Source organism: Acanthochromis polyacanthus, chromosome 21, assembly GCF_021347895.1.
Source record: "Acanthochromis polyacanthus isolate Apoly-LR-REF ecotype Palm Island chromosome 21, KAUST_Apoly_ChrSc, whole genome shotgun sequence".
Taxonomy (NCBI): Eukaryota; Metazoa; Chordata; class Actinopteri; family Pomacentridae; genus Acanthochromis; species Acanthochromis polyacanthus.
The window spans coordinates 13856073-13878755 of record NC_067133.1 but is presented as its reverse complement, the minus strand read 5'-3'; the positions used below and the strand labels follow the sequence as shown (position 1 = coordinate 13878755).

The 22683-nt window shown below is 40.6% G+C and overlaps 1 protein-coding gene across 1 annotated transcript in view; it reads left to right on the top strand.

Moving 5' to 3' along the window:
• Positions 1-22683, top strand: part of LOC110954130 (myosin phosphatase Rho-interacting protein-like) — a 32144-nt gene that overhangs the window by 8236 nt on the left and 1225 nt on the right. Inside the window, exons 6-21 of the mRNA XM_022198473.2 lie at positions 261-432; positions 3266-3437; positions 5155-5269; positions 10642-10740; positions 11842-11898; positions 12029-12097; positions 12187-12276; positions 12363-12472; positions 13390-13897; positions 14499-14591; positions 14734-16911; positions 19255-19402; positions 19819-19936; positions 20532-20691; positions 21719-21820; positions 22066-22152. Of these exons, the coding sequence (XP_022054165.2) occupies positions 261-432; positions 3266-3437; positions 5155-5269; positions 10642-10740; positions 11842-11898; positions 12029-12097; positions 12187-12276; positions 12363-12472; positions 13390-13897; positions 14499-14591; positions 14734-16911; positions 19255-19402; positions 19819-19936; positions 20532-20691; positions 21719-21820; positions 22066-22152 (4278 nt within the window). The remainder of the gene's footprint in view (positions 1-260; positions 433-3265; positions 3438-5154; positions 5270-10641; positions 10741-11841; positions 11899-12028; positions 12098-12186; positions 12277-12362; positions 12473-13389; positions 13898-14498; positions 14592-14733; positions 16912-19254; positions 19403-19818; positions 19937-20531; positions 20692-21718; positions 21821-22065; positions 22153-22683) is intronic.

Genomic DNA, 22683 nt, shown 5'->3' with positions numbered 1-22683 from the left:
GCAGTTTTTAAGCACGTAATAACACATGTATAAGGCAGCATAATATGATAATAAAGACATTAGAAGGGTTTTTTAATGGGCAGAATTTGTCATATGCTCAGTGCTTCATAAGAGGAGATAGAGTTGATAAACACACCAGTAAACCCTTATATTATCTAGAAATCTGTGAATATTAGATATGTTTCTGTATTACAAATTTAAACACCTTCAAGTAAAAATGTGTTTTTAGATTGAGGTTTTGTTTCTCTATCAAACATCAGGAGCCCAGTCCAGCAAAGATGGCAGCAACTGATCCCAGTTTTCCATCCTCGGAGGGAAACTCCGCAGAGTCCGGCCGGTGGCAGGAAGAACAGCGGGGCGGCGGACCAGATGTGACCCCTGTCTGGACTGTCAGCGACACAGATGCCCCCGGCCCTGAGCAGCCCCCTGCAGGTGCAGCAGAGGCAAAACAACACTCACACATACATACCCCGGCTTTCATGTCCACCAGCCAATCGCAGCCATTTCCTGTCCTCTCGCACTGTCCTAACGTCCTGCAGATGTTCACACACTTGCAGCTTTTTATTTGTGCATTTAATTTAACCCTTGTCTAACCAGGCATGTTGGCCGAATACTGAGTCGTAGTCGTGGGAACCGGCTGGGGGAGGCTCTGTTTTAACAGGAAGTCGAGTTACAAAAACAGACTGAGAGATGTGCAGGAAATCGCGTCTCTGACCTTCAGGCATCATAAAAGCCAAACTGCAGACATAATCCGTAAAAGAGGTCTTAAACATGTCCTAATAGGCTCGATGATTAGGACAGGACAGGTATTCCTCTTTACTGGAGCTTTGTGCTGCGACAAAGTGGACATCAGTGCCCATCTGGCATCCGACTTATTGCAGGGTCTGGAAAGGTCCTGTAATAAAGGTGTGGATTAGCTCCTGCTGCCTGTGGCTATAGGCAGCTTCATTAGAGAAATGGAGGTTAAACACGAAGGTCCCTCTGTCTAATGAATGATGCTCTCAGGATTTTCCTGCTGAACACGCTCTCTTCTTGAAAATGCATCAAACTGTATTCATTGCTTTCTTCACAGATATATATATATTTTTGCCTCATACACATTTCCTGCAGAATTGCTGTGCAAATTATGTTTCCCTTGTTGAAACACACATCTAAAAAAGGAAAAATTGCAACCAAATACAATAACAAACGCACCTGAAATGATTTGCAGACTAATTGCAGCTGTTTTGTTCAGGGATTAATAGTCATTTTTCAAGCAAATTTTGAGAAAAAAAAACACCAAATATTTGCAGATTTTGGCATTCCAAAGGTAAAGATTTAGTGCTTTTCTTTGCCATATTGACATGTATAAACCGAATATTGTGGAAGTTTTGACTTTAGTCAAACAAAATACGGCATTTGAAGACGTTCCATTCAGCTGTTTTATGAACCAAAATATGAATCTCTTTGGGGAAAAATGTAGCAGATAGCAATATGATGAAAATATTTATGTTGCAGACTTGAAGAACATGGATCTGTACATGCTTTACCTGTATATTTGTCTGTCTAGAATACACTGAAAGCTGCACTGAACAATATGTTTTATTTGCAGATTTAATGACCGAGTAAAAGATGTTGCTCATGACAAAAATAGACAGAATTATCACCAAACTGCATTTTTATTGCTTGCAGAGATCCTGTTTTTGCACGTTTCAGCTTCTTATTAATAATTTAGGCACCAGGTTTTAACAAAGCAGGTGCAGGAGTAGAATAAAAAAGGCAATAATGGTGGTTCTGCCGCATCGATCTGTTTTTAACAATCTGTTACGAGTCTCATAGGAGTGCTCTTAAAAGAAAATGACTGTTTGTTTTTCAACGTGCTGTGTTACCCATTAATGTGGCTGTTGTGTCTCTGTGGGTCATAATGACGGACTTAGAATCTCACGGTCCAACCATCACACGTAACTGCTGGGTTTCCAGAAGGTCCGTATCGCACATTAAACAGTTCAACATGCACAGATGAATAAGTCAGTGATTCAGTCTGCTGAGTAGTTGTCCCTAAAACAGTTAATGAAATTAGTTTACTTTCAGTAAAACTCGAAACGCAAAATGATTCATCTGTTTGTTGTAAACCTGCTGGGAGCTATTCCAATAATTTTCCCGGATATGAGCCGTTTTGTGCCTCATTTCCCCAATTCTCTAAGCTGGAGGTGGAGAGTGCAAAGTCAGCATGACCCACAGAGACACAACAGATGAGTCCTCAGTAAACCAGAATTATCCTTTAAGACTTTTAGTACCAACGAGCTGCATTAAAATCTCCTCACATACTCTCCTGCAGATTCATTCTTAAAAACATTAGCTTGCTTGTATGTCGTACATTCTGACATCAAAGAAAGGTTTGAAGTTACGTTTAGATCAGATTCATGTGCTTATTTCTCTTGTATTTATTGTTTAAAGTCATCTTTTCTTCCTCAGTCTTTGTAATATGTACATTCTCAATGATGTCAATGTTATAACTCTGTTTTGGTTTGGGAGTGTGTTCTAAACAAAATGATTAATTAGCTGCCACACAGCTTCACATAGTGTGTTGTAATCTGTTGATGCTGCCATAGCAACTTATGTGGGTTTGTCCTCTTTACAATGGAGGCAAAAACACCTTTACTGCCTGCAAGTTCCACTTTCTTACTTTGAAATCACAGGAAATAAGCTCGGACTGATGAGTGGCAGCACACTTTCTTGCTAAATTCACTTCATAAATATGAAAAAGCAGACATCATTATGGAACATGTTCAAAGAGAACATTAAGTAGATTTTAAAATGACATTAATTAACCTTAAAGGGAAAATTTCTGATTATTTTAGTCCTGACAAACAGCCAGACATCTCCTCAACAGACATGTAGAGACAGCGAATCATAAAAAGCAAAGTATAAAATCTGGATCGATCAATAACAAACGACGTGACAGTGTCTGGGAAAAGTGCCCACACAAAATGAACAAGAAATGCAATAAAGGGCAAAACACAAGATCTAAAAATAGGTGTATCTTTGTTTTTGTGCTATTTAAAAATCTAATGGAGGTGGGAGAGAATGACATGAATGGTTTTGTCTGGAATGCACCGTCTAGTGTGATTAAAAAATAATGATCTCATCTGGTTTGTTGGCTGCTGGATGTTTAGAGACTCTTTGGGGTTCTGTGGCAAATAGACGACTAACAGTTCTGTAACCCAGCCCCGGTTTAATTTTCCTGCTCTCGTCTGAAACCTCTTGTATTGTCTTCCATCTCCAGGCAACACGTCCCCCTACCTGTACCCGGTCTCCAGGGACCCGCCAACCTTGGATGCCGCTGGCAGCTTGGGCAGCCCAGTCGGCTCCTTGGACTTGGCGGTTGTTGGAAGCGTCGACGCTGGCAGCGACATCCAAACATCAGGAAACAACAAAAAGCAGAGACCAGACAGAAGGTTAGAAATGAATCAAGGGGGGGTTTCACCATTTCCAGCCAATTTTAAAGACAATGTGTAAATAACTCTTCTGTCCACGGTGTATGGAAGAAATCTGTTTAGTATTTTCTCATGTATGTTGCATGTAGTCTGTGGGTAACGCTTCCAGCCATGCAGAGTACATTGGCAAAGGAAAACGGGTAAATGTGCAAGCAATTAGCACAAAGGACATCCAATGCCTCCGTGCTTCCCCCCCAGTATAAAGCTGAGCAGCCATCACACACCGCTAAACACCAGATCAAAGGCTCACGCTCTACCCCTCCATTAGAGATCTGACTGCTGCATTTTTAAATTTAGCTTAAAGAAAACCCTCCCAGTTGGTGCCCCAGCAGCATGTAAACTGGTCACGTGAGGAGAATACATGTCGGCTCTTCACTCTTGTTGCCTTATTGGGAAACAAAAACACAAAATGCTTATCCACCCCCCCAAATAAGGCCAGAAATTCCAAAAGGCTGTTGTAATTAGATATCTGCAGCATTGTTTCTCAGGACCTCTACGCTGACAGTCTGCCTGCCCGTCAGAGAAAGTAGACTTGAGTTGAAGCTGAGTTTCAGGGCACAGAGCTGTCTGCACCCACCAGAGGCAGGGAGGGCAGCAAAACATCACATTCACAAAGAATTTACAGACGCTATTTATTACTAAACCTGCCTCATTAAACATCTGCTTGTACACAACGTACTGCAGAATCTGTTCGATATTTTTAACGTTTACGTTTTCCCAAAAAGTAAAACTGCTGCATTGACGGGAATCCCAACTGTTCTGATTATGTTGAATCTGATAAATCACAAGTAATCTTTCTCTCATGCTAACAGTTTGTTCCTGGTTAAATTTTACACTACACCTTGCAGGAATTTTTAAATTTCCCAAGAATTATTCCACTGCAGAAAGTCACTGGCTGTTTTAGGGTGATTGAAACTTTTGTGCATGTTCGACTGCAAGAAGCTTGTTCAATTGTATTTTTGGTGAGAAAAAACTGTCTATTTGGTGGTATGTGCTTTAGCGCAGCCCTAAAAAAAAATGCTATGTGGGCCTCAGAAAGTGCCATTTTTTTTCTTCCCTGTTGATGTCCTCATCAAGTACCAGTCTTGATACATTTTTCGTTTTTTTACAGAACTAGTTACATTAGGTAGCTAATATTTGTTGTTGTTTTGAGGCTCTTGGAGTTAATGCTGTGGTCGACGCTGTGAGATTCTCCACCACAATAGAAACAGGAAAGCTTAAAGGCAGATTACAGTTCTGCTCCTGTAAACATTCTCTCCGCTTCTACACCTGCCCCAAATTCTTGCAATGGAAAAGCGCTTGATGTTTACTTTTTACTTTACTCTCTCTTATGATTTGCTTTTCCATCACAGAGCTAAAATCTGGACTTGATCATTTGTTGCAAAATTTCCTGTGCTGCTCCATCCCCATTATGTTGGCAAATAAGCAAAACGACCTGTTTGCACTTTTTTAAAAATGTCTGGTGTGACTGATGCCATTGTATCCCGCTAATCAGTGTAATAATAAGTGTCGCTGCTTGATGTTTCCTAAACCTCCAGAAAGTACAACCACCGAGCAGATGCGTTTTGATCTTAATGTGGACTATGGTAGCTCCAGTGGAAACGCAGGTCGGGAAACTGGGTTCTGGGAAACTTTCTGCAGTGGACACACACTTTAATGAGTTGTTCATGTTTTGCAGCCGTAACCGATCAGCAGAGAGGCTGCTGGGATCAGAAGGCACCAAGAAAGAACATGAAGGTGGGACAGCTGCTTCCAGGAAGGGCAGGAGTGAAGCTCGTACCAGCAAGCGAGAGGTAACTTCATCATGAATGTTATTCAGACACAGTCAGTCCATCCATTTTCTGTGACTTCAACTGCCAGTATGCTTTAACCTTCGTGTCGTCCTGCGTGTCAAAATTGACCTGTTTTAAAGTTTGAAAATGTGGGGAAAAAAACATTTTCACAGTGAAACTTCTGATGTCCACATTTTCAACATTTTTGGGAAGTCTTTGAACATTTTTTGGTGAAAAAAAAGAAATTTTAAAAAATGTTTCTTAAAAACATTCACAAAAAAATCTACCAGCATCCAGTAAATTTTGCTGGATTTTGGTTGATTTTTTTTTGTGAATGTTCTTCAAGAAAATATTAGAGGTTTTACTGATATATATGTAATCACTTTAGATGTTTTTAGGATTTTTTTGGAAGATTTTTACTCATTATTTGAAAATATTTACAAGAATTTTCTTGCCAGATTCGGGGATTTTTAAAAAAAAATCAAACATTTAAGGGAAACTTTTAAGGAATAATTGGAATTTTCTTCCTGAAGGTTTTGCAAATTTTCAGAAATTTGGGGAATTTTTTTGCAAAATTATTGGATTTTTTTCACCTTCTAGTCTAGCAGTCCAGAACAACTATAGACACATTTCATGTAGACGTGAGTTCTGTTTGAGCCAAACCTAACCCTTGCTGTATGAGTCTCCCAGTGGGTCCTGGAGCTTCCTGAAAGCTTTCCCACTGTGGAAAATATCATGAAAGTCCTGTAAACAAAAAAAGACAAAAAATAGTTTTCATTGGACAGTGACGTTATCAGTCCAACATGTACTAGGTCCTCTGCCAGTCTGATGCGCCCTTCATAGTTAGTCATTAAAGAGGTGTGTTGTTTAATTTCTACAAGTTGCTGCATGTTCCTGCCTTGATGAAACTCAACTTGTTATATTTCAGCAAGTATATGTTATATAACACGTTGTGAAATAATCTTATTTGCTGCCTTAACAAGCTAGAAGAGAGGATCGGTAGTACTCTCACGTCTGTACCCTTAATATGAAGCCAAAAGCCAGCAGCAGCTTAACTTAGCTTAGCATAAAGACTGGAAACGGGTGGATACAGCTAGCCGTGCTCTGTAGAAATGTGACAGAATGCCACTGTTGTTGTCACAGTAGTGTTATCATCAGCAGGAATTCATTTCACACAGCCAAGAAATAGTCAGACATAACTTAACATGTTGATCAGTGAGCCTCAGAGGTGTTGATAAGTTGGTGGTGTTGCTTTTGCACAAAGTGAGACTGGCTGTTTATGCCTGTTTTAAAGATTTGTGCTATGCTAAGCTAACAAACAAATGTCAAACTGCTCCTTTAATGATATGAATTGTATATTAAATATCAGCTTTTAGTGAGCCATTATCATCCACTTCAGATAAAATAGATTTAGTCTCTACAGGCATAATTTAGGAATTAGAAAACGCTGCACTGGCTGTCTATAGTAATGCACCTTCAGCTTGCAGCACTTGTACAATTTTTGCCATGTAAGAACTCAGCTTGGTCAACTTTAGTTTTTATTCTCCAAATTGACCACATGCAGGTGAAGTGAAGCACTGTCTTGGTAAAAATTATGTATATTCCTATTTATATTCAGAAATATAATTTTTTAAAATCATTTTGTTACTTAACAAATAAGGTCAGTGGAAACAAATAAGGAATAAAGTGAAGAGGTAACATGACATTCATGATATATTGTTGTGTGTTAGCATGTTTGCAGCACAGAGATGTAAAGGGGAGCCTAATATTATGCTGCCCCCAGTTCTGGCTGGTTTTGTAAATACAACTGACTTGACGTTATTTTTTTACAAAAAAAAAAAAGAAAACATTTTCTTTTAACCAGTAAAAATTCTCAGAGCAAACACAAAAAACAAAAATGGAAATATTCATTGTGAACGTCCTTTAGGAGGCCAAGGCTTATAATATATAAAAAATATATTTTCAAGTCCTTTAATGTCAGCATCCAACAATTAAAAAACCACTTCCTGACTGAGGTAGTTTGCTGCCATATGACAGTAATAACCTTGACTAGGTAGTGCTGGTTAATCCTCACACGGGTTTGCCATGATTCAGACCAGTCACTGTATCCAAGCTGTACTGGGCCGGGCTGTGGGCTCGACTGGTTTGAACATGACTCACAAATCCAGGTGTTGTGCGTGAGAGACGTCACTCGAAGGCTGCAACTCTGACCTGATCAAACAGTGCAGAGTGAGATGGAGTAAATCACTGAGTTCCACACTGAGGCTGTTTGCATCAGTCGGTCAGTGCGTGTAAACAAGAGACGCTTCCTGACTCATTCAAGTCTTTTGCATCTTCATAGCCTTTATTTATTTGGTGCTGCTGAAAAGCAGGTGATGACAGTTTGGCATGAAACGCGTGGACGAGTCAGTGCTGCCGTGTCGTGGCTTGTTTCCTCCAGTGTCAGTGGGTGCGTGTGTCGGCAGGTGGGACAGAAGCAGTGAATCATTCAGCGCTGCGTTTTGTTTGCGAACAGAACTGGTTTTGATGCCCTGAAGGCGTTCAGTCCGCGTGCTGAAATCTGTGAGCCAACATTCCTCGTACATACTTTTTTCCAGGGATTCCTCACAATTTAAACAAGATGCAGTGTTATTATCAGGAGCTCTCAAGGACTCTTCACGAGACTTTCAAAGCTCTGCTGACAAGTTGCAGAATCACACGATGGCCCATACGCACTGATAAACTCAGAGAAAGCCCAGAAAGCAGTGCCTCCCTTTGCAGAAGTGCACACCTGTTTGTGAATGATAGTCAGCGTGTGTTGTTGGGCTAGACCCTGGTGATTAAGAAGGTGAGTAAACCCCAACAAGTGTCTGTCTGTGTGTCACAGTATCAACGAAATAAACCAAACACGAAGGATAAACAGTCCACAGGTATGTTGCATAAAGCAACCAGTTAACCTGGCCTTACGTCAGTAAATCAGGCTTAATTTCTGGAAATGTGGTCTCTTAAAGGTGGTTGAATCAAGTCAGACCAGAGATGACATAGAAACACATCCATTCAGATGATCCAAATCTGAAGAAGTGAAAAACAGAAACTGACAGAGCTATGAAAAACAAAATCTTTGAAGGCATATTATATATTAGAGATGACCTGAGACTTGCTCATCGCCTCACTTCACTGTTTTTAGACCTGTCAAAATTATTGTGTAATCACAAGGTTGCCATTAATTGATTTGACTGCATCTTTTTGCATAATCGTTGCATAACTGGTTGGGGCCCTAACCTAAACAGGATTCTTTGTTTATGTCTGCTGTCGCACAGGTGTTGTAAAATAGAATGATTTTTGTAATAAATCCGTGTTCCATGTCACTGGGATTTCGTAAAACTATTGGATTTGATTCTGTCTTGATTGGAAGCTTTCAGTCTGATTGGAGGTCATCAAGTGTCACAGAGGACTTTGTCTTGGTACTCGTTTGCAACTAAGACCCCACAAGACTCTCTACTTGCCAACACGAGACAGCCTGAGTTGTGGCGTGACTTGATACTACAGATAATACTTGACGTGTGAGTAATCTAGGAAAATAGACGAATCAATTTTCTATTCTGTTCCATTAGCTTCAATACCAGCAGCAGACTTGGCAGCAATTGGGACCAAGCATAGATTATATTTCTGCATTAGCCACTAAGTGCATTTGTGCTCTTGTGGCAACATGACGCATACAGTTTACCGACTGTAACTGCGCGGCTTCGTTCAGTGTTATTTGTAACATACAGTTTAACATGATTCGCTCATTTGAAAATCTGTATCATAGAAAATGCAGTGATGATAGAAACGATGGCAGTTTTACAGAATGTCCTCGGAACACGTTAGCAGTGCAGCATCAGTAACGGGTCAAAAAGAGAGCCACCTTCATGACAGTGAAACTCTGCCTTTAGGCTCAGCATACCTCCATAACCCATTGACCTAACTTCGTAGTACACTGCTCAGATAGTTCAGAGTTGGACTAAGTTGGACTTGTTTTTTGGTACCAGCTCCTGACTGATCTAAAGCATGATGTCAGAAATTCTTTGATTCAGTTTACAGCTGTAATATTATCATTTTTGGTTTATATGTTTAATATCTGTTGCTCAGTGGCCACAAACATCACAATTTTGTCTTTTCATGTCTGTGTTTTTGACTGCGGCATGACATGATTTGTGCTTGATGTTTCAAGTGTGGGTCAAAGGTATGAAATAAACCAGACTTGATTTATTTCGCCTCCATCAGCTCTGCTTTGGCTTTATGAAACAGTTCGTCAGCCACATTCACAGTAAAGCCTGCTTTTCATAGCCTCACTGATGAAACACCCCTCTGCAGCCAACACTGATGCAGGAAACATTGTAAAATCACAGTAGTGCAACACAGATGGTCGTCACAGTGGCAGCTGTTAATCTTTGATTAAACGCGCTCACTCATTACAGAGGATTTACCTTTTTAAATACGCCAGCAGCGCGTTTGAGCCCCTGTGATGATTTATGTGTCTCTGGGTGCGTTTGTTTTGGTAGCCAGGAGAGGGCCAAACCAGAACCGTCCGGAGTTCATTCAGGCCTCAGAGCTGAGATTCCCAAGACAGCCTCTTCTTCTCTTCCTCCCCCTCAGCTATGGGAGGCTTCTTCACTAAACAGAACAGAGGACAGGCTCTGTCTGCAGTGGTCAGCAAAAAAAAAAAAAAAAGATCGGTTCACGCTGAAGTCAGAGCGCTGTGTTCTTCCGTGTGTTGTGTCCTTGGATAGTTTTCAGTGTAAATGCCAGAACAAAAAAAAAACACAAAGAATGTTCTGTAGTGATTAAAGTGGTCATTTTTTCCCCATTGAAGTGGTTACATAAGAGGGAAGAATGAATCTTTTGAATTGCAGAGGCTCAAGTAAACAAAAAAACGTACCCGTGTTTCATTTAATGCTGTGTAATCCAGACTTGAAGCAGACCCTGATACGTGCTGTTAGCACCAGCATGAAACCTGATCATACGAAGCATGCAGGGGTCTCACTCTCAGTTTTGGAGCATCATTTTGAAATGGAAGACAAAAGCCGCAGAGTATCAGGGATTATGTAGCTCCTAAAACCTTTTCATGCATTCCACAGCCAAATCCAGTCATCCGTGTGTACTTCACTTGTGATGTGAGTTCGAGTTTAGCAGGCAGCGTAGAAAAGCCTGTTGGACTCCCCGTGGTGCTCTACAGCAGGCCTAATCCTTACAGCTGACATCTCTGCCAAGCGTCCAGACTATCGGTTACTCTGGTTGATGGAATGCGGGCTGCACCGTCCCGATTCAGAAAACACGTCACGTCTTCTCATCAGTTAAAGCCTCCTTCTGAGGAAAGTTGGCATAATTTTACTGGTTAATTTTGAACTCTTTTTTTTTTTGGCCCTCTGCAGAAACTCCAGTCTTGTGGAGATATAGCCCAGCTCAGTGCTCCTCCTCCCCAGAGAAGAGCCAAGTCTCTGGACCGCAGGACGTCAGACACTGTCATGACGGTAAGTCGCCAAACTGATTCCTATTTCTACCACAGACTTTACGTAAAGATCGTGGACATGACAGTTGCCCAGAAGTGAAAGAAACAGGAGCCACCGTCTTTTATTTGTGACATCATTTGCAACAAGCCTGTGCAGTAGTGACTTTTGGGTGTGATGTGGTACTGCCCTGCCTTTGATTTCAAACAAGCAACACTCTGTGATGAGCAACACTAATGTTGGTCTTTAATGCAGTTCCTTGAATGTCCACTTGAGGCAGACTCCAAAAGCGAATCATCCCCATAGACATCCATGTTAAAACTCCTAAATTTACATCAGAAAAAATCATGTTCTCAGCCTGGTACATAAAACGGTTTTGATATGTACAGTTAATTTCCCTATTCATAAACCTGTAGGGGGCTAAATTTTAAGTGAACTTATGGCACTTTTATTGGAGTGGCAAATTCTCACCAGAAAACGTCACAGAAGGAGGATTGTTCTTGCCTTACTTTTCAACATAGTCCCCTTTAACTTCAATGCACTTGGTCTGTGGATTTTCAAGCTTCACGATCCCTTCATGGAAGAAGGTTACATGTTGAACCTCAAGAATCTCTTAAACAGCATGGATGACTCCTTCATCACTCTGAAAGTTGTGGAGTGTGATGTAAGTTTGAGAAACAGAAGTCAAATGGTCCTGGTTGGCTGAGTAAGGTTCATGGAGCAACAGCTCAGAAACCACATTTGGCTGCTTCTGTGACCTTTGCTGGTAGAACAGACATTGTATTGGAACAACAGCAGCCAGCTTCAGGCTTTACTTTCTTTCTTTTTTTTTTTTTTTTTTTTTTTTGCTTGATTGCTTCAAACATTTGAGTTTTTGTAGACAGTGATATAATGCTTTTTAACATACTGTTATACCCCAAAATGGGAGTTCCGGCCCTTATTTCCTGGTGAGGCTGAAAACTTTGCAAATACTCGTATTGTGATGTTACAGGCGGTTTATATTATACTTTATCATTCACCTATAGATCATATTTATTACTCAACGGCAAGAAGAGTCAAGTCTATGTTTCTTCTATTTTTCTTCTGTAAATAACAGAATTGTGCCTATGTATGTTTTCTTTACAGCCAGATTTATTGAATTTCAAGAAAGGCTGGATGGTCAAACTGGATGAAAAGGAACAGGTAAAAAATTTTGTAATTCTACACTAACCAGAAAACAAATAAATTACGGTCCAGCTGGTGATTTAAAGGATTTCAATACACCAAGTTGTGTGTTAATCACCTCTGGTGAATGTCCTTTGCTTCCCTCTAGTGGAAGAAATACTGGTTTGTGCTGTCCACTGACAGTCTGAGATACTACAAGGACTCCATAGCTGAGGAGGTATTTGGAAATTGCTAAATTATAAAGCAAATTAATAGTATCTGTGTTTTATTTAGCCCTTCATAGTGTTTTCTGCCTTTTCCTCTCAGGCTTCAGATCTTGAAGGAGAAATCGACTTAACAAAGTGTTATAATGTGTCTGAGTATCAAGTGCAAAGAAACTACGGCTTTCAGATCCATGTAAGACTTCATGCCTGACAAGCAACAGTCAGAATTTTACCTAATTTGTAAAACTGCCAGTTAAAGCTGATGTTTGTGTGCTGCAGACCCCAAAGGGTGTCTTCACGCTGTCGGCCATGACTGCAGGGATACGCAGGAACTGGATCCAGGCACTGATGAGGAACGTCCATCCGGCCAACGCTCCTGATGTAGCCAGGTGATCAGTGAAACTTTTAGTGTAGCAGCTTTAGCACAGGCTGTGCAGGTCACTGACATGAGGCACAAAAGCAGTTTTTAGAATAGGTTAAGTTAAATTAAAATACTCCTGTGGGGGAAAAAAAATCATCAGTTCATCCTGAGTGGTCATTCAAATCCAAAATCCAATCCTCTTATGATCATATGTTAAAGGAAGCCTTTTTTTTTTTACTATAAAATCACTAGAGGACAAAATTCAAGGTCCAGGAAATCAGGAGTTGTTCTGGAGCTTTTCTTCCTGTCGAGGAAGAAGTAAATCCAAACTGAATGTATAAATATTCCCTTACAAGTTATAATGTCATCAAATCTTTGAGCTGCTCGAGCTGAGGTTACTTTATATACAGTCGCATAGTGTAGACTTGTAGTTCTCAACCCAGGAGTCGCAAGACAAATCTGAGAGGTCAAAGATGATTAATGGGAGAGCCAAGAAGAAAAAAACAAAGATCTGTTTTTGGACTTGGTTCCAAGCTTTTGTTTTTTATGAAATACTTCTTGGTGACTCAAACAGTTATTTAACCCAAACCGATTTTCTGGGTTATTTACTTTCAGGCTCTTATCTTCGTCATTATAAAGGCGAGCCGTCCAATTTGTATCTTGTTTAGTCTAGGCTGTTCAAATCTTCCATCATTTGATATAACACTTGCAAATGTTCATTTCAAATATTTAATGTTATCAAAATGTTATGTTTTTACATGTATCAGATAATATATCTCGTTAAATCAGCAGCCCAAAAGTAAAACCTATTCAGTTTCTAACAATAAAATACAGTGAAAAGTAGCAAATCCTGACATTTTTCTCTCGAAAAAGATCCTGATGAATCGGAATTGCTGATGTTGAGTTTTACTAATGGTTTCAGACCTGATGCTTTCCTTTCCTCAGTGTACCTGGCCACCAACCTGAAGTTCTACCCAAACCAGATGTGACTCAGGACTCCCCCTCCTCTGACGTCTCCACAGACAGAGACTCTCACCACAAACCAAAGAGTGTAATGGAGCGACGAAGGGAAGGCCGCTACAATACCTTTGACTGGGCCGAGTTTCGGCCTCAGAGCAAGCCGCCGGTGGCAGGAGATCTTCAGAGGACTCCATCTCCCTGTTCACTGGAGCTGAGTGACCTGGAGAGGAGGAAGAAGCGGGAGGAGAGGAGGAGGAGGTACGAGAACATGCTGGGCATCTCTCTGGGATGGGAGGAGAATGGAGATAAGATGGTGGACGACGGTGTCAGAGCACTGAGTCCAAATTCACAGCAGAGAGTGGAGGAGGAGATAGAAGAGTGCTGGAAGGAGGTGGAGAAGACGGTGTTCAGACTGGACAGGACAGTCCCGCTCTTTAATGAAGCCAGAGATGCCATGGAGACGGAGAAACTGCTGCACAGCTACAGGAACAGGGTAAATGGATGGCGAGCCTGTATTACTGTACATAGCACTGTTTTAGTATTATATATTTTTAAATATTAAAATGGAACAAATGTGTAATTATTAAGCGTGTAATTGTGTTTTATTTATGTATGTGTATATATATATATATATATAAAATGTTTTGGCAAATCAAAGATGACTGAGCAAAAACAGTTCTAAAGATGGAATGACACAAAGTCAGACAAATAATGACTAGCTGATAAAGAAGAAGAGCACTCAGCAGATGAGAAGTTATTTTTTTGTCTATAACTTCTAAAAAAGAGAGTAAATGTTGGGCTTAAATTCATCAGGTGGACAGAAACATTACTCTGAATGAATACTAATGTTTCTCTAATGTGTCCGTCTGTCGTGTAAATTTCTAATTTTCTGCCCCTACATAGGCAAAAAAGCAGTTATTGCTACTTTAAATAGTGCAACTATATTGATCAAATTAAACTTTGGAACTTAAGATGTAAATAATGATGATGCTTCTGCTGTATTTATCCATTCTGATATGTTTATGATGCAACGTTGTTTAGGATATGAAGGCCTTCATACGATCTTTAATCTGGTTTTCTTTGTGCTGTTGGAGGTTGAGGATCTGAAGGCTCAGCTGGCAGAGTCGGAGCGTTGCAGACTCAAACTGGAAGCTCAGCTCAGTGCAGCAGGATGTTATCAGCAGCAGGTCTGCAAAGTTTATTGTTTGGCCTCAGCTACTTACTGTGGTGGTTGGTGTCTTCTTATATAACCTGATTGCTTTTGATTATTTCAGTCAGTCAGTGCTTTACCACGTGGTTAGCTGATCTTCTCTGTGTCTTTTTTCACAGCTGGACCCTCCAATTTTTTCTGAAGTAGATTTATACTCACTGGACACAAATGAAAAGCCATTAAAATACCAAACACAGAACCTGAAAGATACAAACGTCATGCAGCAGAGCATTATCAAGCAGGACATGCAGGAGCAGCTTGGATTTGAACCATCTACATCAGCACCACAGCTGCCCAGCATCTGGTTGCATGATACTGAGGGTAACTTACAAGAACTGGAGGATTTGCTTTCTGAGCCAGCAGTCACACCTTTACTGTCACCTGCATCAGACAGCGATCGGTCCCAAACTGATGCTCAGATTCTGAGCTTTAATGGCACAACAACCAACCACCAGAATCAGCTGGACAGAGAAGACTGTCAACTGTCTGCAGCCTCAGAAACACAAATACAGAAGAGTGACTTTAGTTCGCTTTTTGTGGAGGAGCCTGTAGGTGGAGATGACATTTCACTGAACTGCGAAGCTCCAGACAGTTTGACAGTGAGGAACCTTTCCAAAGAGGTGGAACTACTCACCAGCCAGAATGAGGCTCTCAATCAGCGCAACCAGGAGATGCTGAACCAGCTGACGGAGGCAGACCGAGAGATCGAGAGGCTGAAAGCAGAGCTCAGCAACAGGTACACCGAGCCCCATCTGCTCCCTGAAGTGGAGCAACAAGGGAAGACGAGGTTAGAAGATCTGGAGAGGGAGCTGAGCTTCAGGAACCAGGAGCTGCTGGAAGCCCAGACGTTGATCACCTCCCTGGAGGAGAATCTGAAGGAGACCGAGGTGCTGCTGCAGCTGAGCGACCCGGCAGAAACAGAAGCAACAAAGGAGGATGACAAGAAGAAGAAAGGTGCTGAGAAAGCAGGAGGGTACCTGCTTCGATGTTTTGAAGCTACTGAAGCCAAGCTGATGGAGCTGGAGAGACAGCTGGACCAGTCAGAGCTGACCTGCCGGGAGCTTCAGCAGCAGAACACAAAGCTGAAGGTGGCAGAGGAACTTTACTGTCAAAGAGCTGAAGAGGCAGAGGCTGATATTAGGAGGCTGAATGAAGAGTTGGAGAAAGAGAAGGTGAAAGAATGTGAAAGAAATCGATGTGTTTCCAGTGACGAAAAGATCCAGCAAGTGATAGAGGGGATGGTCATGAGGCTGAGAGCTTTGGGGAAGCTGTTGGATGTGATTGACAGGTTGGATTTTGTAAAAGAAAGTGAGCAAGAGGAGGAGAGTCCTGCAGTTGTGGGTCAGCTGAAGTGGGAGGAAGAGTTTTGGAGTTTGCTGCTCAACAAACTGAAAGACGTTTCCTCAGGAGTGGATGATCCAGTAGAGGTGCTTGTTAGGGAAGTGACGGAACATATGATGTTAGAGAAACAGATGCTGCTCGAAGGCCGTGGTCTGCTTCTGGAGAAAGATGAGGAAGGTTTGGAGGGAATGTGTGAGGTTTTAAAGGACATTAATTGGAATAGTGCAAGTGTTACAGCATCAGAAACCGCAAAGATGGAGGAAAACAGTGTGTTTGATTTCAATAACCAGCTGTGTGAGATGGAGCATCTTAAGATGGTCACACAGATGAAAATTTCTTTGCTGAACCAGGTCACCTCATCTGTCAGCACCTCTGCCCAAAACAAACTCCAGTTAGCTGCAGACAAACTGTATGAATTCCACTTTTCAGAGCATCCCTGGTCTGTTTCATTCTTTCACTCTGCAGCAACCGAAGCCCTGTACTGCTACCGTTTACGCAGACTTCAGTCAAAGAGGAGACGCTGCTGCAACTGTCTCGCACTCATGGAGGAAAACAGGGAGCTAAAAACAAAACTGTCAAACCTCGAGGAACAACAAGCGTCTTTATTGGTCGCTCAGATGGACTCATGCTGCCAGACGGATGAGTCTTATCCACAGGATGTAGATTCTGAGCTGCAGAGTGCAGATGGAAGCGTTGCAGAGGAAAGTAGGGAAGAAAATGAAACACCAGAAGAGGAGATGGCTGAGAAGGAACCTGAGCTCGATGACACGGAAACCACAATTTTGAGAGAAAGTGACGAAACCGATGCAAACGTGGAGCTAATTTCAGCGTTAAGAGGAAAAGTGAAGGAGCTGGAGGAGCAGCTGTCGGCCTTAAGGGACGAGCTGAAAGAAGAGTTTGATGGAAAAATGAGTTTGATGCAGTTGCAGCATGAGAAGGAGATGGAGAAGCTGAAGGTAGGTGGTGCTGCAGGGTGGCTGGTGTTTGATGTGTTAAAAGACCCTGAAAATCTTTGACACTGCTTGTACAGTACTATCCTGTGAGAATAGTTTTCTGCAAAGATATGATTATTTCACTAAATAATTCAAGTCACACCCACAGAATCCAGATGAGACAGATTAGCAGTTTTGACTATAAAACTCTAAAAGTGAGACACAACAGGCAAAAGCACTTGTTTTCTTTCATCCGTGTTGTAAGCGAACTCAGAATATACATCAATGTTTGTTTTTCTTATATTTATCTGTACGTAGATATCAATTACATTGCATATCTTTAAAAGTTACTTCCTATCATTGAGGGTTTTTTTCTGTCCTGTAAGCCAGAAATATCCACCTCAGCAGCTCTTACATTGACCATACTTTGTAGTTTTATTTCTCTGTATTCTGAAGGGTTTTTACAGAGGAATATGCTCATTAATCATTCACAACCAGATTTATAGAACATTTATTTCTAAAAACATGGAGAAAATGAGTTGGTGCTATCTAAATCCTTTGAGTCTAATGTCAACAAAATGAAAGTAAGACTGTAAACCTGGCTGTATTCAGTGATCAGAGAAGAATGTTTGTTTGTTTTTTTTATACAATAAGCATGGCTTATTTTGTCATGGATGTTTAATCTTATAGTGATATCAGTGTAATCCAAATATTCAAGATTATTTACAGTAAAGCTACAGTACTTGATAATTGAAAAAGAACCAAAACTAAAGTCTACAAATGCAGCTGTCCAAGTTAATACTGTCCTATGAGCTATAAATATGTGAAACTAGAAGCATCAAAGTTGTTACTCTTGTTTTGCAATTAAAAATATTATTACAGTAGCATTTTCAATAAGAAATAACTCTTTCTTCGTTAAAGTAAGCCAAAAAAGTTCACTAAATAATAAACATTTTTTACATTAGAGAAAAAATATAAGCAGAAGCAGCTTCTGAGGAATATAATTCTTTTATTCAATAATCTTTCGCTCCATAGCCGGATTTGAATATTTCTTCTAATGAGGAAACAAACTATTTACCTTGCTGTAAACTATTTGTATTTATTACACTAGAGTGTTTAAATCCTACTAATTGGCAACCATTAGTTTTTATTCATTTCTACAATCTGTGAAAATCAACCCAAGAGACTTCAATTTTGGCTGGAAGAGGAGAAAATTTTTTGTTTGAATGTTTTCAGTAAAACAGTGGTATTGCATGATGAAATCCTGCAGTTTTCTCTTGAACTAGTTTGATAATACAATAATCATTCACTAGACACTCAGTGGAGAGGATTTAGCCTCTTTTCTTTGTCGTTAAAGGAAGTATCCCACAAGGTTCGGACTGTTTGTCAAACAAGAAAGCCACGTGAATCAACAGTTTGGGCTGTAGGAAATGAGTCAGAATATTTTAAGCTGTTTTCTGACAGTTAAGAAGCCAAATTATCAATCATTCAATCAAAAAATACCCAGCAGGTCCACATACAGTGAAAACAGTTTTTTGCGATCTTAGATTTTTCAAATTATGGTGCATTATATGCAGGCGTAAACTAACCGTGACGTCACCCGTTGGTTTCAACGCTGAGAAAATGAAGCCCGGATTTTGCTACTTCCTGGTCGCCATTTTGGATTTTTTTGGAGCCAGTGACGTAAAAAGCGTCATCAAACAGACTGGACCGGAGAGCAACTAGGGGCAGGACCAGTCTATGGGCGGGCCAGACTGAGAGCTGAAGACTCTTTTATCCCGCCCACATTTTACCGCAGAGGCTTCTGTTGCTGCTTTCGGAATTCAGCCTACGCTAACAAGCCTCGCCCTAAAGGATCTGTCAATCCTTCCAGACAAGACTGTCTATCACGTATAGCCACGCCCCCTGGCTCCGCCAAATTAACAATTTATTTGAAATTCAGTATTGATTTATTTTAAGATCGGCCACCTGATCTCTCATTTTGACCATGAAAACTAACGGGAAAAAATCCTGAGCTGTAGAACATCAGTCTATCAAATTTTATTTTTTCCAAAAATGAAATGGAGTCTATGGAGCAAAAGCTTTTTGGAGCCAACCCTAGCGGACGGCGTGATGTTGCACGTTTTTGACACTTCCGGGTTGGCTTCAATTTTGGAGCCAGATGCTACGTCCATCTTTATATACAGTCTATGATTATGTGAAGTGTTTAATTTTGCCCTTTGTTGTGCTTGACAGAGCAATATTTTTTAAAATCTTAATTTTGGAAGACTCTTGAACTCATCTTTGTTTCTTGATTGTATCATTTAGTCTGTGATGAATACGACCTAGTTATTTGTCATTATCACTCACTCACTCTTGTGTTTCCAGGCTACATGTGAGCGTGGCTTCGCCTGCATGGAGGAGTCCCATCTGAAGGTGGTGGAGGAGCTGCAGCGTCGACACCAACAGGAACTGGAGCGCCTCCTGGTGGAGAGAGACCGACTGCTGGAGGAGGAGAGTGCTGCTACTGCGACTGGTGAGGAGCGACAGGATAGACATGTTTGTGCACGACTTTATTCAGTGTTACAGGGATTCTTGTCTCTGCTACCTGCTGCACATTTCATCAGGGTTTCCAGATCTCACACGAAAAACTGGCTAATTATGGTGAAAGTATAGCAATGGTGGCAAATCTAGCTCTCTAACAAGCATGATTTGTGCTCTGATTGAGGTGTAAAAGGTTTGCAAATGTTGCTTTTTTTATTGGTCGCACAAATGCTTATTAAGTTTCTGATTATGTAGCTACTAATACAAACATAATTTATCAAGCTGTTTGTGGAACAAACGACTCGTTTCAAAAACAAATTTGAGCAACAACTTTCCAGTGTGTCAGGATTTGTTCGAAGCTGCTTCTGATATTCATGTAAACATTCCTCCTTTTTAATCTTCTCTCAGCAATTGAAGCCATCAAGAACGCTCACCGTCTGGAGCTGCAGAGGGAAGTGGAGAGGAGATGTCAGTCAGAAAACAGCAACGGAAACGCACACCGAGACGACATTTACAGGCAGCACAGGTACGAGTCACACAGCTGAAGGCTCACCGTGTTTAATTAGATCGACTGGATACTACAGTGCAATGAAAGATAGATAAAGAGCAAAGATAAAGAGCATTTACAGATGAAGTGAAGTCTGGGATATATTAGACAGGAAGTGAACAATTAGTTCTTGTAGTCAGCAGCTACAAGATCAGAACCTCCTGATTAAACATTTGTTGTGATGATGGAAAAAATCCTGTATTTTAAGACATTTTTCTAACCCATGAATTCCTAAACTCTCTATCCTGCATCTGCAACAGTGAGACTCATCCTCAAGCTCGGTGTTAAAAAGTCTGTGTGCTCTGTTAATAATTTTGGATAATTTGTTTGTGCTTCAAGTTACATGAGTTATTTTAGAGCTGTACTTCTGCAGTAATAGAATAAAATGTATATATTTTGTGACTCTTTGCATCAATGAAGAATTAATAAGTGAATTTTTATCATACTGTGAGTCTGCAGATAATGCAAGTGTTAACATCTACCTATAGAGCCACATTTCCTTCTGATCATCTTCAGGAATGTGTCTGTTTTGCAGGTTCTTATTAAAATGTTTTATATCTATGTGTTTGTGCAGTGAGGAGCTGGCCTCCTTCCAGCGGGAGCTCGAGGTTTTGTCCCAGCAGTTCTCCCTGAAGTGTCTGGAGAACGGACACCTTGTCCAGGCTGTGGATGCTGAGAGGAAGGCCTTGTGTCAGTGCCAGCAGGAAAACCAGGACCTGAGGACAAGAAACCAGGTGATGCACACTTTGATCCATCAGTTTGGTTCTCTTACAAAATCCCGAAACACCTAAATTTGAATCCCCGTTCATGTAGACTTTAGATATAATCACAGCATCTTTCCAAAAGTTGTTTTGTTTGCACAAAAATGGGGCATTCTCAGTGGACATTTGTGTATGTATGTGTTGTTATCAGCTTCTTCATTCTCAGTTTTCTCAGCTGGATTTTTCCCCCCCTCTAAACCCTCAGTTATCAACATAAAATATCTCAAATGCACATTTAAACTCCTAGTAGTATTCCGTGTTTTACATCTGTTATGCTTGTTCAGACCACAGTGGCAGAAAGTAGATGTAAATTTGCTGTCAACATGAGCCCTGTTTATTCAGCCTATAATTATTTAAATTGTGGTAAAGCACCATTAAAAGTGTGCAGAATTAGCTATTAGCAGTTCTTGTTTGCAGTGTACCGATGGAAGTACTGAAGAAAACTAGGGATGTAGTGATTCTCAGGCAAGATCTGCGTCTTTGTTCTGTTATTTCTAAGTGGAGTTCTGGACATTTGTTCCCGATTGTTGTCAAAAACAAATATAACTTCTGAAAGTGTAACTCAAATTGAATCTAAAAATATATGTCTCACATCTGTGGGTTCAGATTTGACAGATTTTTAACTCAGAGGAGAACAACTTTTGATGCAAATCGGGTGCCGAGGGCTTTAAAGCGCCGTCACACATACATATTTAAAAAGCCAAGCTGCTGTTCACTGTAAATGAAAGCTGGACTTGCAACCTGGCGCTGACAGAGGAAAGTTTAGAAAGGTTTCACTTTATTGGAAATGCTTCCAGCACTGATAATCAAAGGAAGAGTTTTAAAAACCTACTCTGAGTTTATAAAAAACAATCAAACAATGCTAGGCAAGAGGAAATTAGCTGCATACTTAGTAAACATGTAGAACTTTGCAGATGCTTCACTTGGCTTGTGAGGTATTATTATTATTTTGATCGGGTTTTTAAGAGAAAGAAGTGTGATTGTTGTTTGACTCGTCCAGGAGCTGAGCGGTCACCTCGCAGCAGAGATCACCAGACTGTGTTCTCTGGCCAAACAGGACGACCTGCCGCTCGGTCAGGGGATGGACGTGTACGAGATGGAGGCGAGTTTATTTCCTGAAAGTTACCGAGTGGATTTACATTTACGAAACAAGACACTTTCATTACTCTGTTTAAGATTTCACTGTCAGTTCCAACCATTTTTGGCTGGTAAAGGCCTCCTGTCAGATTGTTTGCAGCTACATGTTGCCAGACTGCCGGCTCGTATGTGTCCCTTCAGATGCGTTTGATTCTTTAGTTCCAATTTTCTGAAGACATGAACCTGATCATGTGAAGTTTGTGTTTTTAGATCACGCTGCGAGTGAAGGAGTCTGAGGTCCAGTGTCTGAAGCAGGAGATCACGTCTCTGAAGGATGAGCTGCAGTCGGCACAGAAGGTGACACACTCACCACGCTGGAAAACATATTTTAACACTTTTTAACTGGAAATTTTAGAATAACAATGTAATCATAATAATCATAGTTTAATAACTTTTTTAAATTCCACATAACTAGTAAAATTACAGAATTGTTAACGGTAAAAAAAGAAAAAAGGAACCAATAATGAAAAGTAAAATCCACATGCAAAATCTGTATTTTCATAAATGGTCATTTGTTCCTTTATATTGTTTGAAAAGTAAAATTACACTATGTTTACTGTTTGGAAATCACCAAAAACAAATCAAATAGTTCTTTTACAAGGTGTAAAGGTACAGTTTAGCGTTTTTAAATCAGCAAAAATATCATCATTTCACAGATATTTGCCGTCTTTAGTACTTTTAAATGTTACTCTATTCCACAGTTTCTTACCGTATTTTTCCTGTCATCCTGGCTGCTGATATTCAGTTTGTTTTGCAGAGCAGCTACACAGCTATATTCAGGTGAATTAAGATTTTGGATGTGACTGCGAATGATAAACTGCCATGAAA